Source organism: Vicia villosa, unplaced genomic scaffold, assembly GCF_029867415.1.
Source record: "Vicia villosa cultivar HV-30 ecotype Madison, WI unplaced genomic scaffold, Vvil1.0 ctg.001916F_1_1, whole genome shotgun sequence".
In the NCBI taxonomy this organism is placed as follows: Eukaryota; Viridiplantae; Streptophyta; class Magnoliopsida; order Fabales; family Fabaceae; genus Vicia; species Vicia villosa.
Genome location: NW_026705775.1, coordinates 1 through 16,241, shown reverse-complemented (window position 1 = coordinate 16,241; position 16,241 = coordinate 1). Strand labels below are relative to the sequence as shown.

Sequence of the window (16,241 nt, the reverse complement as noted above, 5' to 3'; positions counted from 1 at the left end):
AACCAAACCAAACCAAACCGCACAATTTTTTCTCTTGCGGTTCGGATGATTTTTTCGTCAAAACCGCCCAAATCGCACCGCAAACACCCTTACTTCAAATATACATCTCCGAATTAACCTATAGTTAAAATGGAGATTTGATGTGTCCAAAAACTAATTTTAAAAAATAGGTGACATTTTAAAAATTTCACACTGGATCTTAGAGAAATAGCAAGGGTGCGATCAAAAATTGCATCTCTTTATTCGTTGAATATGGGCCCATGGAGTAGGCCCATACCCAATCCAAGTAGGTAGAAATTTCATAGGAATTGAAGATGCAGGAGGGGTGTAGAAGCTTCTCTGAAACATTTATTTGAAAAATTCGTTCACGCCCATAACTTTCCTGCTCAACTTATTAATCTTCTTCCATTTCCAAGCAATAAACTATTCTTTTCTTCGACCCCACAATACTGCTTTTCCCTACAACTCTGCTCCCCGTCTTCAATTCCCTCTACCCTTCCCCCTTCACTCGATTCCACAGGTTTGGTTCCTCTCCCTCATTTTTTTTATTATTTTTTTCTATTATATAACTAAATTATTACAGCTAGATGAATCACTCACAATTTCAATTATTATTTTTTATTCAAATTTTAATTATTTAATTCATGAAAGAAACATGCTACATTTTTGATGTGTTAATTAATCTTTACAATTATACAACGTTGTAATCTCCGAAATGTCCTTTTTTGTTTTGTTGTTGATGATGCTAGTTTATGTGGGTTGGTTTTAGTTCATCTATTCAGTCTTGTTTTTCATTTGATATATGTTAATTAAGGTTTGAGAGTTAATAGTGGGAGTAAAATTGATGAAGGGAAGATATGGATTGGGTAAATGTAAAGGGAGTTAGGATTAGGAAGGTGTTTCCTATCTCTTCCAGGTCGAACTCAAGTCCGCGCCAATGCGGCTATAAGGTATTTACCGCTTTGGATGTGAGAACTCTCGCAATTTTGTCTCTCGTTGTGTTGAGATTAATGAGTGTGGTATATAAACTACTCTTAACCTCGATTCTCAAGCAATCTGAGAGTATTTTGGTCAGACCGGAACAGTTGCCCCCAGTCGAGGCTTTGGGGTAAGGTGCGAACTTCGAGTTCCCACATAGCGTCACTGTTACGTGCGGGAACCAGAATTGTTGGTGAATTGATGATGTAGATTCTTGGTATGGTTATGCAGATCTATGGTGCGGTTCCGTGTGGTGGACTTGTAAGATTAGCATTCCAACGGCCAAGTAAGTAAGGTAATAAAAGGGATAGAGTGAATTATAATCAGAATTGTACCTTAGACTGCACACGTGGTAACTTATATATATGATGGATGGTAATTGAGTCTATTTCGTATTAGGACTGTGGCCGGCCGGCCCATAACACTATCCATTCACTGTGTCCGAAAATTCTTAAATTTTGAACTTTTCGAGTTTAAGCCTTCTAGATGTCAGTTTGGTCGTTATTCGGATTATAGCATCTGTTGTTTTGATCTGGTATTCTCAGCTTTGATGAATTGGTTACTTACTACAATGTTACATTTTTTTTTGTTTTTTTAGAACGACGTTGTGCACTAGCTTCAAATAATATTTATGTAGTTCAGATCCAAATGATTTGAATTTTATTCCCATCATCAACATCAAGGGATTAAGGATTTACATTTCCATTGAATTGGTTCTCTAAACAATTTAGTGATACACCAGTATGTGATAGTTGAATGTCGGAAGATTAATATCATCATGTATATTTTAGGAATGTTATTGGGACATTTTTCTAACAATTATACTTTGGATTTGATTCAGGTGATGTAAACATGAGTGTCTGCTTTCCTGTTAGTCAATCTTCCATAAATGCCGTTATCGTGAAAGGTCGTACTAGGCTGCTGATGAGCAGTAACATCTGCAGTCTTCAGACCAGAGGAACTTCCTGTTCATTTTCTTCCAGTTTTTACCCCGGGAAGTCAGAGACAAATTATGTTGCTCTTTCTATTTGCAGAAAACCGTCTTGTTCAATGATTATGGGCCAAACTATCAAAGGAGGTTACCTTGGATCATGCTGCTCCAAGCCAAGGGGGAATACTCAAGTCTTTAGCTCTGTAGTATCTGGTAAGAGACATAGCGATATTTCATTGTCGTGTCAAAGTTTGAGTATGAGGCTGTCGGTTCCTAAGCAAAAAATGCTTTCCAAACTTAAGTGCAACGTTGGACGGATAACTTGGCCACGTGGTTGTGCATCAGTTGGCTTTATTTTCGGATTGTTTGTTTGTAATTTAAGTTCTGAGCCTGCACATGCTGAGACAGATCATGGAAGTGACAATAGGAGCGATGACTGCGACGAGTCAAATGTTAAACTAGCACACGGGAAGAAAGTTCACACCGACTATTCTGTAATTGGTGAGCTACATATTCTGCTAATAGTCTTTTGATACATATACACTGTTTTGATTCTACGTCCAGTTTGTAAATATCGCGTCCAACAGTTGTTTATACTGCGATTTTACGAAACTAGAAATTCAAGCTTCAGACTCACCACACGGCTATGTTCATAACACCACAAGAACAAACACGCTCTGCATTTATAGTCTATGTACATGTTTACTTATGCATTAACGTTTAGAAATTGACGTAAAAAAGAACCTAGGCATTTATATGTATTTTCTGCTTGCATTGTTTTTAAAATTTACCGTACTGAGCAGGAATACCTGGAGATGGAAGATGCATGTTTCGGTCAGTTGCTCACGGGGCTTGTTTGAGATCAGGAAAACCCCCACCTAATGAAAGCCTTCAGAAAGAGCTAGCCGATGATTTACGGGCCAAGGTATGTTTTAAACATCTTTTTATATCACTCGTTCAAGTGTAGAAACCCCCTTCCGGAGTAGACATGAACAAAACTAAATAAAAAAGCTCAATGCAGAAGAATTGAAGGCACAATATTATCTACAATTCGATGTTTATATTCACTGTTGATTGCTTTCTTACCCATTGCTTATTATTCTTTCAATAAAACTTATAAATCAAACTATTTGTAGTCGTTTTCTGCCTAGGTCCATGTTATTGATTTTTCTATGTACTTTTTGTCAGGTTGCTGATGAGTTTATTAAAAGAAAGGCAGAAACAGAATGGTGAGTTTCCCCATTCATAAGTCATAACACATAATAATAGGTGAAACATTGTTTGATAATGACCATGGTTTTTTCATGATATCTTCAGGTTTATTGAAGGTGATTTTGATTCATATATTTCACAAATAAGGAAGCCTCATGTGTGGGGAGGTGAACCTGAATTGTTCATTGCTTCACATGTTTTGCAGTAAGTACTTCTCTTCCTCTCGGGCAAGTAGATTTATTTACCTTGCTTTATGCTGTTATGTATTTGACAAAAAAAAAATTGAGAATCCAAACCAAACCACAAAACTAAACCAAACCGCACTGAAATGAACCACATAATCATATTGAACCAAAACTGCACTATATATACTCACTCATTTTCAACAGTTAGGTTTTTCTTTTGAAACTGAACCATGAAGAGTACTAGTTATTATGTAGACATTTGGATTTTGATATGAGGAGGGCTATTATGCAGGATGCCAATCACTGTATATATGTATGATAAGGATGCTGGTGGGTTGATATCAATAGCTGAGTATGGCCAAGAATATGGCAAGGAAAATCCAATTAGAGTTCTCTACCATGGGTTTGGTCATTATGATGCATTAGATATTCCTAGAAGAAAGGGTCCTAAGTCAAGACTCTAGAATTTCACATTTCAAATGTTGAAGAGATTAGAATTTAGAAGAATTTATTGATTTTATTTTACTACTCCTCTTGGCCTAAAATAAGTGTCATATATGATAAAATTATTTGATTCAAAATAAGTGTTTTTAACTTTCAATGCAATTCTAATTTTTATCTTCAAATTGTATTATCTGATTAACACTCTCAATTTATTATTCACCCTCTTTGCATTTATGCTAATTCAAATAAACCAATAATAAACAATGATAGTTTGGTAATAATACCATTCTCTTTCATTTATTATATTTTTTTAATCTGTATAGAATCATCAACTTTGACATTTATTTTGTGACGGAGGGAGTAACATTTATAATCATCATGTATCGGTCTAGTTGCGTGACACCCAAAATGCAACCTTATGGTCAAGAGCTAATAAATAATGAGTGTTGTTATCTATACTCCATGGAGTGATTATACACTCTTCGGAAACCTATACTTCGAATTTCAAAATTCGGACACGTCCATTCTACAACAAAATCATTTCAAAATTAAGGCATTCCACTTTTGTAAAAAAATTGATCCAGATTCCAATATTTGGATTTCAATTTTCGAATTAACTCCATAACAATATTTGACACCTTTTGACAATAAGTTAAAATAAATTTGAGATTTTTAAAATAAATTTACATTATAAGTTATTACACTATATGTCTTTTATAGATCAGTCTCAAATGAACAATTCACATTTGTCATTCAATAATAAGATCAAAATAGAAGAACTACTACATACATATGAATGTCAAAATATCATAATCAACTCCAGTATATACCATAATACAAAAATGTCAATATATACAAAATAAAATTTCACTATTGTGTATATCTGACGCCCCTGTTCATTCTCTATCTCTAGTGGCGGATCTTGAAGAAAATTTTGAGGGGCGGATCTTGAAGAAAATTTTGAGGGGTGTCAAAAAATAAATTATATATTAAGAGAATTGTTTAAAAAAATTCACATGTATTGTTAAATGATGTTGCGGTTAGGGACACCATTTTTTTAAAAAAATAAATACAAAATTAGTGGAATCAAGAGTCGAACACATGACCTTATACCAAAATAATATTAATTTTACCACTTGGCCACATGAAGTTAAGGGGTGCCATAGCTCTCTTCCCCCTCCACTCCACTTAAATCCACCACTATCTCTCTCCAGTACTGCAACACATGTCGTACCTATGCTAAGATGATTTATAAAATGGCCATATGAGGTGTGCTTTCCTCAAATTTGTCCCTAACTATTATGACCTATCTTCCAAAAGCCACAGTAGATTGACACAAAGGTAACACATCAACAACTTAGTCTACCCTTGTGTGTTATTCCTCTAAGATCTTTTGATGAGTTGGCCTTAAAAGATTTCTCTCTGCATCTGGTGTCACGTCTGGATGTGTCACTTTATAAAATTGTTGGATGTAGTTGTATATTGTACTCCATGGACAAGGAGCTCACACACGATGTACATCTTCTAGGATCAGATGATCAAAGTACGCTGCAAAAGTTTCATCAACATTCCCGTGGAGGACAGTGGCAGGAGCAACAACAGTGGGATCTGTGGGTATATATTGGATATATCCAAACTTCTACAGAACTCTCTTAGGTAAATGAGGATACATAAGTCGACACCCACGTGGTAGCAATCCAAAGTACAAGGCTGACACCTCCAAGGTTTGTGTCTCACGGTGCCCACTGTACGACAAAGAGCAACTCTGAACGAATGAGTATCTTGATTCCCTATGAGGGGGATGATCGAGCACACACATGGCAAAGTCTCGGAGTAGTTTTCCACATATGCATATCTAGCGAGACATGGAAAATATTTATGGATCCATGCATGTATATGGTTCAATTGGAATATTAGTAACAATATTGCAAAAGTAGTACAAAATTATTATTAGTAAAAGTGCAAAAAAAAATCACTGTAAATAGACAGTTGTTTCCTGTTGTACTACTTTTACAATTATGCTACCTCTCTAGAACACGTCAAAGCTATATTTTTTTTAAAAACTCTGGACTTTGGAATCTGTATAGTAACATACATAGAATAAATTTCAGATGCACCTTACATATCACTCTCATGGTCTGCCTTAGGATCACACAATTTAAAGCCAAAAAGACAAAAAATAGTTAAACAAAAAACTAGGTCCTCATTTGCGTTTACAGAGCTTATCACATCATTTTCAAGCCCTCCTTCCCCAAATGCCTCCCAAAGGATTTTCTAAGAGACTCCTCGAACCTTTCATTGCTTCCACTGTATCTATACCATGTTGTTAGGTATGTGTGAGAATGAGAAATAACATAAAGCTTTTAATTACTCTTATAAACACATGTGTTATCATATTTGAATTATCTGACGATGTATTTATTTTTTTCAGTACTGTGATACGTTAAAATGTATCAGTTGTGCTAGGAAGGTTGCAAATAAGACACAACCTGATGAGCCTTGGTTTCAGGATGTTATGCAGTTATATGGGTTATAAGATTTATATAAGAGTGGATATTGTTATATTAACCATGACTTATTCTCTGCTTTGCTTTGCATTTTAGGACTTCGCCCTTTTTTCTATTTTTAAATAATCAAATTCAAGACATTAGAATAGTGGTGCAGTAATTGTTTTGTAGTTGAAAATAAAACGAAAAATAGAAAACCCATTAAGGTAGTGAAATGTATTTAAGGGATAATAAGCATCTGTGAGTAAACAAAAGGAAAAATATTTACGAATTTGAATCTTTAAAAACCTTTGGCAACATAAAGTGAAAGAAGACCTTACTACTAGCGTGATGTCGTTGAATGATATCTATAATATAAGAAAATTAATGGTTGTGGAAAAGTCCAAAATACCCTTATTCGATTATTTGCCACCACATTAAAATTGTGGTTTTTTGGTCTTTGTACCATAAAGTTCTTAATTTTATTATTAAAATAGTACAACTCTTATATTTTATCAAACTTATCAAATCTTTCTCTATTCTCTATTTTTTTCTCTTTCATCAATTTCTCACTTCTTTCTTCCAAAAAAAAAAAACTATCAATCTCTAACCTATAATTTAAGAAAATTAATGGTTGTGGAAAAGTCTAAAATACCCTTATTTGATTTTTTGCCACCACATTAAAATTGTGGTTTTTTGGTCTTTGTACCATAAAGTTCTTAATTTTATTATTAAAATAATACAACTCTTATATTTTATCAAACTTATCAAATCTCTCTCTATTCTCTATTTTTTTTTCTCTCTCATCAATTTCTCACTTCTTTCTTCCAAAAAAAAAAAAAAACTATCAATCTCTAATCTATAATATAAGAAAATTAATGGTTGTGGAAAAGTCTAAAATACCCTTATTTGATTTTTTGCCACCATATTAAAATTGTGGTTTTTTGGTCCTTGTACCATAAAGTTCTTAATTTTAATATTAAAATAATACAACTCTTATATTTTATCAAACTTATCAAATCTCTCTCTATTCTCTATTTTTTTTCTCTTTCATCACTTTCTCACTTCTTTTTTCAAAAAAAAAAATCTATCAATCTATAATATAAGAAAATTAATGGTTGTGGAAAAGTCTAAAATACCCTTATTTGATTTTTTGGCACCACATTAAAATTGTGGTTTTTTGGTCTTTGTACCATAAAGTTCTTAATTTTATTATTAAAATAATACAACTCCTATATTTTATCAAACTTATCAAATCTCTCTCTATTCTCTATTTTTTTTCTCTTTCATCACTTTCTCACTTTTTTCTTCCAAAAAATTCTATCATCTATAATATAAGAAAATTAATGGTTGTGGAAAAGTCTAAAATACCCTTATTCGATTTTTTGCCACCACATTAAAATTGTGGTTATTTGGTCTTTGTACCATAAAGTTCTTAATTTTATTATTAAAATAATACAACTCTTATATTTTATCAAACTTATCAAATCTCTCTCTATTCTCTATTTTTTTTCTCTTTCATCACTTACTCACTTCTTTCTTCCAAAAAAAATCTATCAATTTATAATATAAGAAAATTAATGGTTGTGGAAAAGTCCAAAATACCCTTATTTGATTTTTTGCCACCACATTAAAATTGTGGTTTTTTGGTCTTTGTACCATAAAGTTCTTAATCTATAATATAAGAAAATTAATGGTTGTGAAAAAGTCTAAAATACCCTTATTTGATTTTTTGCCACCACATTAAAATTGTGGTTTTTTGGTCTTTGTACCATAAAGTTTTTAATTTTATTATTAAAATAATACAACTCTTATATTTTATCAAACTTATCAAATCTCTCTCTATTCTCTATTTTTTTCTCTTTCATCAATTTCTCACTTCTTTCTTCCAAAAAAAAAAACTATCAATCTCTAATCTATAATTTAAGAAAATTAATGGTTGTGGAAAAGTCTAAAATACCCTTATTTGATTTTTTGCCACCACATTAAAATTGTGGTTTTTTGGTCTTTGTACCATAAAGTTCTTAATTTTATTATTAAAATAATACAACTCTTATATTTTATCAAACTTATCAAATCTCTCTCTATTCTCTATTTTTTTCTCTTTCATCACTTTCTCACTTCTTTTTTCCAAAAAAAATCTATCAATCTATAATATAAGAAAATTAATGGTTGTGGAAAAGTCTAAAATACCCTTATTTGATTTTTTGCCACCACATTAAAATTGTGGTTTTTTGGTCTACCATAAAGTTCTTAATTTAATTATTAAAATAATACAACTCTTATATTTTATCAAATTTATCAAATCTCTCTCTATTCTCTATTTTTTTCTCTTTCATCAATTTCTCACTTCTTTCTTCCAAAAAAAAACTATCAATCTCTAATCTATAATATAAGAAAATTAATGGTTGTGGAAAAGTCTAAAATATCCTTATTTATTTTTTTCCACCACATTAAAATTGTGATTTTTTGTCTTTGTACCATAAAGTTATTAATTTTATTATTAAAATAATAAAACTCTTATACTCGATCAAACTTATCAAATCTCTCTCTATTCTCTATTTTTTTCTCTTTCATCACTTTCTCACTTCTTTTTTCCAAAAAAATCTATTAATCTATAATATAAGAAAATTAATGGTTGTGGAAAAGTCCAAAATACCCTTATTTGATTTTTTGCCACCACATTAAAATTGTGGTTTTTTGGTCTTTGTACCATAAAGTTCTTAATTTTATTATTAAAATAATACAACTCTTATATTTTATCAAACTTATCAAATCTCTCTCTATTCTCTATTTTTTTCTCTTTCATCACTTTCTCACTTTTTTCTTCCAAAAAAATACTATCATCTATAATATAAGAAAATTAATGGTTGTGGATAAGTCTAAAATACCCTTATTCGATTTTTTGCCACCACATTAAAATTGTGGTTATTTGGTCTTTGTACCATAAATTTCTTAATTTTATTATTAAAATAATACAACTCTTATATTTTATCAAACTTATCAAATCTCTCTCTATTCTCTATTTTTTTTCTCTTTCATCACTTTCTCACTTCTTTCTTCCAAAAAAAATCTATCAATTTATAATATAAGAAAATTAATGGTTGTGGAAAAGTCCAAAATACCCTTATTTGATTTTTTGCCACCCCATTAAAATTGTGGTTTTTTGGTCTTTGTACCATAAAGTTCTTAATCTATAATATAAGAAAATTAATGGTTGTGAAAAAGTCTAAAATACCCTTATTTGATTTTTTGCCACCACATTAAAATTGTGGTTTTTTGGTCTTTGTAGCATAAAGTTCTTAATTTTATTATTAAAATAATACAACTCTTATATTTTATCAAACTTATCAAATCTCTCTCTATTCTCTATTTTTTTCTCTTTCATCAATTTCTCACTTCTTTCTTGCAAAAAAAAAAATATCAATCTCTAATCTATAATATAAGAAAATTAATGGTTGTGGAAAAGTCTAAAATACCCTTATTTGATTTTTTGCCACCACATTAAAATTGTGGTTTTTTGGTCTTTGTAGCATAAAGTTCTTAATTTTATTATTAAAATAATACAACTCTTATATTTTATCAAACTTATCAAATCTCTCTCTATTCTCTATTTTTTTTCTCTTTCATCAATTTCTCACTTCTTTCTTGCAAAAAAAAAAATATCAATCTCTAATCTATAATTTAAGAAAATTAATGGTTGTGGAAAAGTTTAAAATACCCTTATTTGATTTTTTGCCACCACATTAAAATTGTGGTTTTTTGGTCTTTGTACCATAAAGTTCTTAATTTAATTATTAAAATAATACAACTCTTATATTTTATCAAACTTATCAAATCTCTCTCTATTCTCTATTTTTTTTCTCTTTCATCACTTTCTCACTTTTTTCTTCCAAAAAAATTCTATCATCTATAATATAAGAAAATTAATGGTTGTGGAAAAGTCTAAAATACCCTTATTCGATTTTTTGCCACCACATTAAAATTGTTGTTTTTTCGTCTTTGTACCATAAAGTTCTTAATTTTATTATTAAAATAATACAACTCTTATATTTTATCAAACTTATCAAATCTCTCTCTATTCTCTATTTTTTTTCGCTTTCATCACTTTCTCACTTATTTTTTCCAAAAAAAATCTATCAATCTATAATATAAGAAAATTAATGGTTGTGGAAAAGTCCAAAATACCCTTATTTGATTATTTGCCACCATATTAAAATTGTGGTTTTTTGGTTTTTGTACCATAAAGTTCTTAATTTTATTATTAAAATAATACAACTCTTATATATTATCAAACTTATCAAATATCTCTCTATTCTCTATTTTTTTTCTCTTTCATCACTTTCTCACTTTTTTATTCCAAAAAAATTCTATCTTTCTATAGTATAAGAAAATTAATGGTTGTGGAAAAGTCTAAAATATCCTTATTTGATTTTTTGCCACCACATTAAAATTGTGGTTTTTTGTCTTTGTACCATAAAGTTATTAATTTTATTATTAAAATAATAAAACTCTTATATTCGATCAAACTTATCAAATCTCTCTCTATTCTCTATTTTTTTCTCTTTCATCACTTTCTCACTTCTTTCTTCCAAAAAAAATCTATCAATCTATCAATCTATAATATAAGAAAATTAATGGTTGTGGAAAAGTCTAAAATACCCTTATTTGATTTTTTGGCACCACATTAAAATTGTGGTTTTTTGGTCTTTGTACCATAAAGTTCTTAATTTTATTATTAAAATAATACAACTCCTATATTTTATCAAACTTATCAAATCTCTCTCTATTCTCTATTTTTTTTCTCTTTCATCACTTTCTCACTTTTTTCTACCAAAAAATTCTATCATCTATAATATAAGAAAATTAATGGTTGTGGAAAAGTCTAAAATACCCTTATTCGATTTTTTGCCACCACATTAAAATTGTGGTTATTTGGTCTTTGTACCATAAAGTTCTTAATTTTATTATTAAAATAATACAACTCTTATATTTTATCAAACTTATCAAATCTCTCTCTATTCTCTATTTTTTTTCTCTTTCATCACTTTCTCACTTCTTTCTTCCAAAAAAAATCTACAATTTATAATATAAGAAAATTAATGGTTGTGGAAAAGTCCAAAATACCCTTATTTGATTTTTTGCCACCACATTAAAATTGTGGTTTTTTGGTCTTTGTACCATAAAGTTCTTAATCTATAATATAAGAAAATTAATGGTTGTGAAAAAGTCTAAAATACCCTTATTTGATTTTTTGCCACCACATTAAAATTGTGGTTTTTTGGTCTTTGTACCATAAAGTTTTTAATTTTATTATTAAAATAATACAACTCTTATATTTTATCAAACTTATCAAATCTCTCTCCATTCTCTATTTTTTTCTCTTTCATCACTTTCTCACTTTTTTCTTCCAAAAAAATACTATCATCTATAATATAAGAAAATTAATGGTTGTGGATAAGTCTAAAATACCCTTATTCGATTTTTTGCCACCACATTAAAATTGTGGTTATTTGGTCTTTGTACCATAAATTTCTTAATTTTATTATTAAAATAATACAACTCTTATATTTTATCAAACTTATCAAATCTCTCTCTATTCTCTATTTTTTTTCTCTTTCATCACTTTCTCACTTCTTTCTTCCAAAAAAAATCTATCAATTTATAATATAAGAAAATTAATGGTTGTGGAAAAGTCCAAAATACCCTTATTTGATTTTTTGCCACCCCATTAAAATTGTGGTTTTTTTGTCTTTGTACCATAAAGTTCTTAATCTATAATATAAGAAAATTAATGGTTGTGAAAAAGTCTAAAATACCCTTATTTGATTTTTTGCCACCACATTAAAATTGTGGTTTTTTGGTCTTTGTACCATAAAGTTCTTAATTTTATTATTAAAATAATACAACTCTTATATTTTATCAAATTTATCAAATCTCTCTCTATTCTCTATTTTTTTCTCTTTCATCAATTTCTCACTTCTTTCTTGCAAAAAAAAAAAATATCAATCTCTAATCTATAATTTAAGAAAATTAATGGTTGTGGAAAAGTTTAAAATACCCTTATTTGATTTTTTGCCACCACATTAAAATTGTGGTTTTTTGGTCTTTGTACCATAAAGTTCTTAATTTAATTATTAAAATAATACAACTCTTATATTTTATCAAACTTATCAAATCTCTCTCTATTCTCTATTTTTTTTCTCTTTCATCACTTTCTCACTTTTTTCTTCCAAAAAAATTCTATCATCTATAATATAAGAAAATTAATGGTTGTGGAAAAGTCTAAAATACCCTTATTCGATTTTTTTGCCACCACATTAAAATTGTTGTTTTTTCGTCTTTGTACCATAAAGTTCTTAATTTTATTATTAAAATAATACAACTCTTATATTTTATCAAACTTATCAAATCTCTCTCTATTCTCTATTTTTTTTCGCTTTCATCACTTTCTCACTTATTTTTTCCAAAAAAAATCTATCAATCTATAATATAAGAAAATTAATGGTTGTGGAAAAGTCCAAAATACCCTTATTTGATTATTTGCCACCATATTAAAATTGTGGTTTTTTGGTTTTTGTAACATAAAGTTCTTAATTTTATTATTAAAATAATACAACTCTTATATATTATCAAACTTATCAAATATCTCTCTATTCTCTATTTTTTTTCTCTTTCATCACTTTCTCACTTTTTTATTCCAAAAAAATTCTATCTTTCTATAGTATAAGAAAATTAATGGTTGTGGAAAAGTCTAAAATATCCTTATTTGATTTTTTGCCACCACATTAAAATTGTGGTTTTTTGTCTTTGTACCATAAAGTTATTAATTTTATTATTAAAATAATAAAACTCTTATATTCGATCAAACTTATCAAATCTCTCTCTATTCTCTATTTTTTTCTCTTTCATCACTTTCTCACTTCTTTCTTCCAAAAAAAATCTATCAATCTATCAATCTATAATATAAGAAAATTAATGGTTGTGGAAAAATCCAAAATACCCTTATTTGATTTTTTGCCACCACATTAAAATTGTGGTTTTTTGGTCTTTGTACCATAAAGTTCTTAATTTTATTATTAAAATAATATAACTCTTATATTTTATCAAACTTATCAAATCTCTCTCTATTCTCTATTTTTTTTCTCTTTCATCACTTTCTCACTTCTTTCTTCCAAAAAAAATCTATCAATCTATGATATAAGAAAATTAATGGTTGTGGAAAAGTCCAAAATACCCTTATTCGATTATTTGCCACCACATTAAAATTGTGGTTTTTTGGTCTTTGTACCATAAAGTTCTTAATTTTATTATTAAAATAATACAACTCTTATATTTTATCAAACTTATCAAATCTCTCTCTATTCTCTATTTTTTTTCTCTTTCATCACTTTCTCACTTCTTTCTTTCAAAAAAAATCTATCAATTTATAATATAAGAAAATTAATGGTTGTGGAAAAGTCCAAAATACCCTTATTTGATTTTTTGCCACCACATTAAAATTGTGGTTTTTTGGTCTTTGTACTATAAAGTTCTTAATCTATAATATAAGAAAATTAATGGTTGTGAAAAAGTCTAAAATACCCTTATTTGATTTTTTGCCACCACATTAAAATTGTGGTTTTTTGGTTTTTGTACCATAAAGTTTTTAATTTTATTATTAAAATAATACAACTCTTATATTTTATAAAACTTATCAAATCTCTCTCTATTCTCTATTTTTTTCTCTTTCATCAATTTCTCGTTTCTTTCTTCCAAAAAAAAAAAAAAACTATCAATCTCTAATCTATAATTTAAGAAAATTAATGGTTGTGGAAAAGTCTAAAATACCCTTATTTGATTTTTTGCCACCACATTAAAATTGTGGTTTTTTGGTCTTTGTACCATAAAGTTCTTAATTTTATTATTAAAATAATACAACTCTTATATTTTATCAAACTTATCAAATCTCTCTCTATTCTCTATTTTTTTCTCTTTCATCACTTTCTCACTTCTTTTTTCCAAAAAAAATCTATCAATCTATAATATAAGAAAATTAATGGTTGTGGAAAAGTCTAAAATACCCTTATTTAATTTTTTGCCACCACATTAAAATTGTGGTTTTTTGGTCTTTGTACCATAAAGTTCTTAATTTAATTATTAAAATAATACAACTCTTATATTTTATCAAACTTATCAAATCTCTCTCTATTCTCTATTTTTTTCTCTTTCATCAATTTCTCACTTCTTTCTTCCGAAAAAAAACTATCAATCTCTAATCTATAATATAAGAAAATTAATGGTTGTGGAAAAGTCTAAAATATCCTTATTTGATTTTTTTCCACCACATTAAAATTGTGATTTTTTGTCTTTGTACCATAAAGTTATTAATTTTATTATTAAAATAATAAAACTCTTATACTCGATCAAACTTATCAAATCTCTCTCTATTCTCTATTTTTTTCTCTTTCATCACTTTCTCACTTCTTTCTTCCAAAAAAAATCTATTAATCTATAATATAAGAAAATTAATGGTTGTGGAAAAGTCCAAAATACCCTTATTTGATTTTTTGCCACCACATTAAAATTGTGGTTTTTTGGTCTTTGTACCATAAAGTTCTTAATTTTATTATTAAAATAATGCAACTCTTATATTTTATCAAACTTATCAAATCTCTCTCTATTCTCTATTTTTTTTCTCTTTCATCACTTTCTCACTTTTTTCTTCCAAAAAAATACTATCATCTATCATCTATAATATAAGAAAATTAATGGTTGTGGAAAAGTCTAAAATACCCTTATTCGATTCTTTGCCACCACATTAAAATTGTGGTTATTTGGTCTTTGTACCATAAAGTTCTTAATTTTATTATTAAAATAATACAACTCTTATATTTTATCAAACTTATCAAATCTCTCTTTATTCTCTATTTTTTTTCTCTTTCATCACTTTCTCACTTCTTTCTTCCAAAAAAAATCTATCAATTTATAATATAAGAAAATTAATAGTTGTGGAAAAGTCCAAAATACCCTTATTTGATTTTTCGCCACCCCATTAAAATTGTGGTTTTTTGGTCTTTGTACCATAAAGTTCTTAATCTATAATATAAGAAAATTAATGGTTGTGGAAAAGTCTAAAATACCCTTATTTGATTTTTTGCCACCACATTAAAATTGTGGTTTTTTGGTCTTTGTACCATAAAGTTCTTAATTTAATTATTAAAATAATACAACTCTTATATTTTATCAAACTTATCAAATCTCTCTCTATTCTCTATTTTTTTCTCTTTCATCAATTTCTCACTTCTTTCTTCCAAAAAAAAACTATCAATCTCTAATCTATAATATAAGAAAATTAATGGTTGTGGAAAAGTCTAAAATATCCTTATTTGATTTTTTTCCACCACATTAAAATTGTGATTTTTTGTCTTTGTACCATAAAGTTATTAATTTTATTATTAAAATAATAAAACTCTTATACTCGATCAAACTTATCAAATCTCTCTCTATTCTCTATTTTTTTCTCTTTCATCACTTTCTCACTTCTTTCTTCCAAAAAAAATCTATTAATCTATAATATAAGAAAATTAATGGTTGTGGAAAAGTCCAAAATACCCTTATTTGATTTTTTGCCACCACATTAAAATTGTGGTTTTTTGATCTTTGTACCATAAAGTTCTTAATTTTATTATTAAAATAATACAACTCTTATATTTTATCAAACTTATCAAATCTCTCTCTATTCTCTATTTTTTTTCTCTTTCATCACTTTCTCACTTTTTTCTTCCAAAAAAATACTATCATCTATCATCTATAATATAAGAAAATTAATGGTTGTGGAAAAGTCTAAAATACCCTTATTCGATTTTTTGCCACCACATTAAAATTGTGGTTATTTGGTCTTTGTACCATAAAGTTCTTAATTTTATTATTAAAATAATACAACTCTTATATTTTATCAAACTTATCAAATCTCTCTTTATTCTCTATTTTTTTTCTCTTTCATCACTTTCTCACTTCTTTCTT

The 16,241-nt window shown here is 28.3% G+C and overlaps 1 protein-coding gene across 7 annotated transcripts; it reads left to right on the top strand.

The window, feature by feature from the left end:
- The first annotated feature begins 310 nt into the window (after window positions 1-310).
- LOC131637105 (OVARIAN TUMOR DOMAIN-containing deubiquitinating enzyme 4-like) lies at window positions 311-3,912 on the top strand. Of its 7 annotated transcripts, none has more exons than XM_058907695.1 (7): window positions 311-520; window positions 1,820-1,885; window positions 2,013-2,410; window positions 2,713-2,834; window positions 3,098-3,138; window positions 3,227-3,325; window positions 3,599-3,912. In XM_058907695.1, exons 3-7 carry the CDS (start codon window positions 2,029-2,031, stop codon window positions 3,768-3,770), a joined length of 816 nt encoding a protein of 271 aa, XP_058763678.1. In that variant the 5' UTR covers window positions 311-520; window positions 1,820-1,885; window positions 2,013-2,028; the 3' UTR covers window positions 3,771-3,912. The 7 variants fall into 7 exon arrangements, with proteins under 7 accessions (XP_058763678.1, XP_058763680.1, XP_058763681.1 ...); XM_058907697.1 differs by lacking the exon at window positions 1,820-1,885 and adding an exon at window positions 1,210-1,264; XM_058907698.1 differs by lacking the exon at window positions 1,820-1,885 and adding an exon at window positions 1,210-1,273.
- Window positions 3,913-16,241: the final 12,329 nt, after the last annotated feature.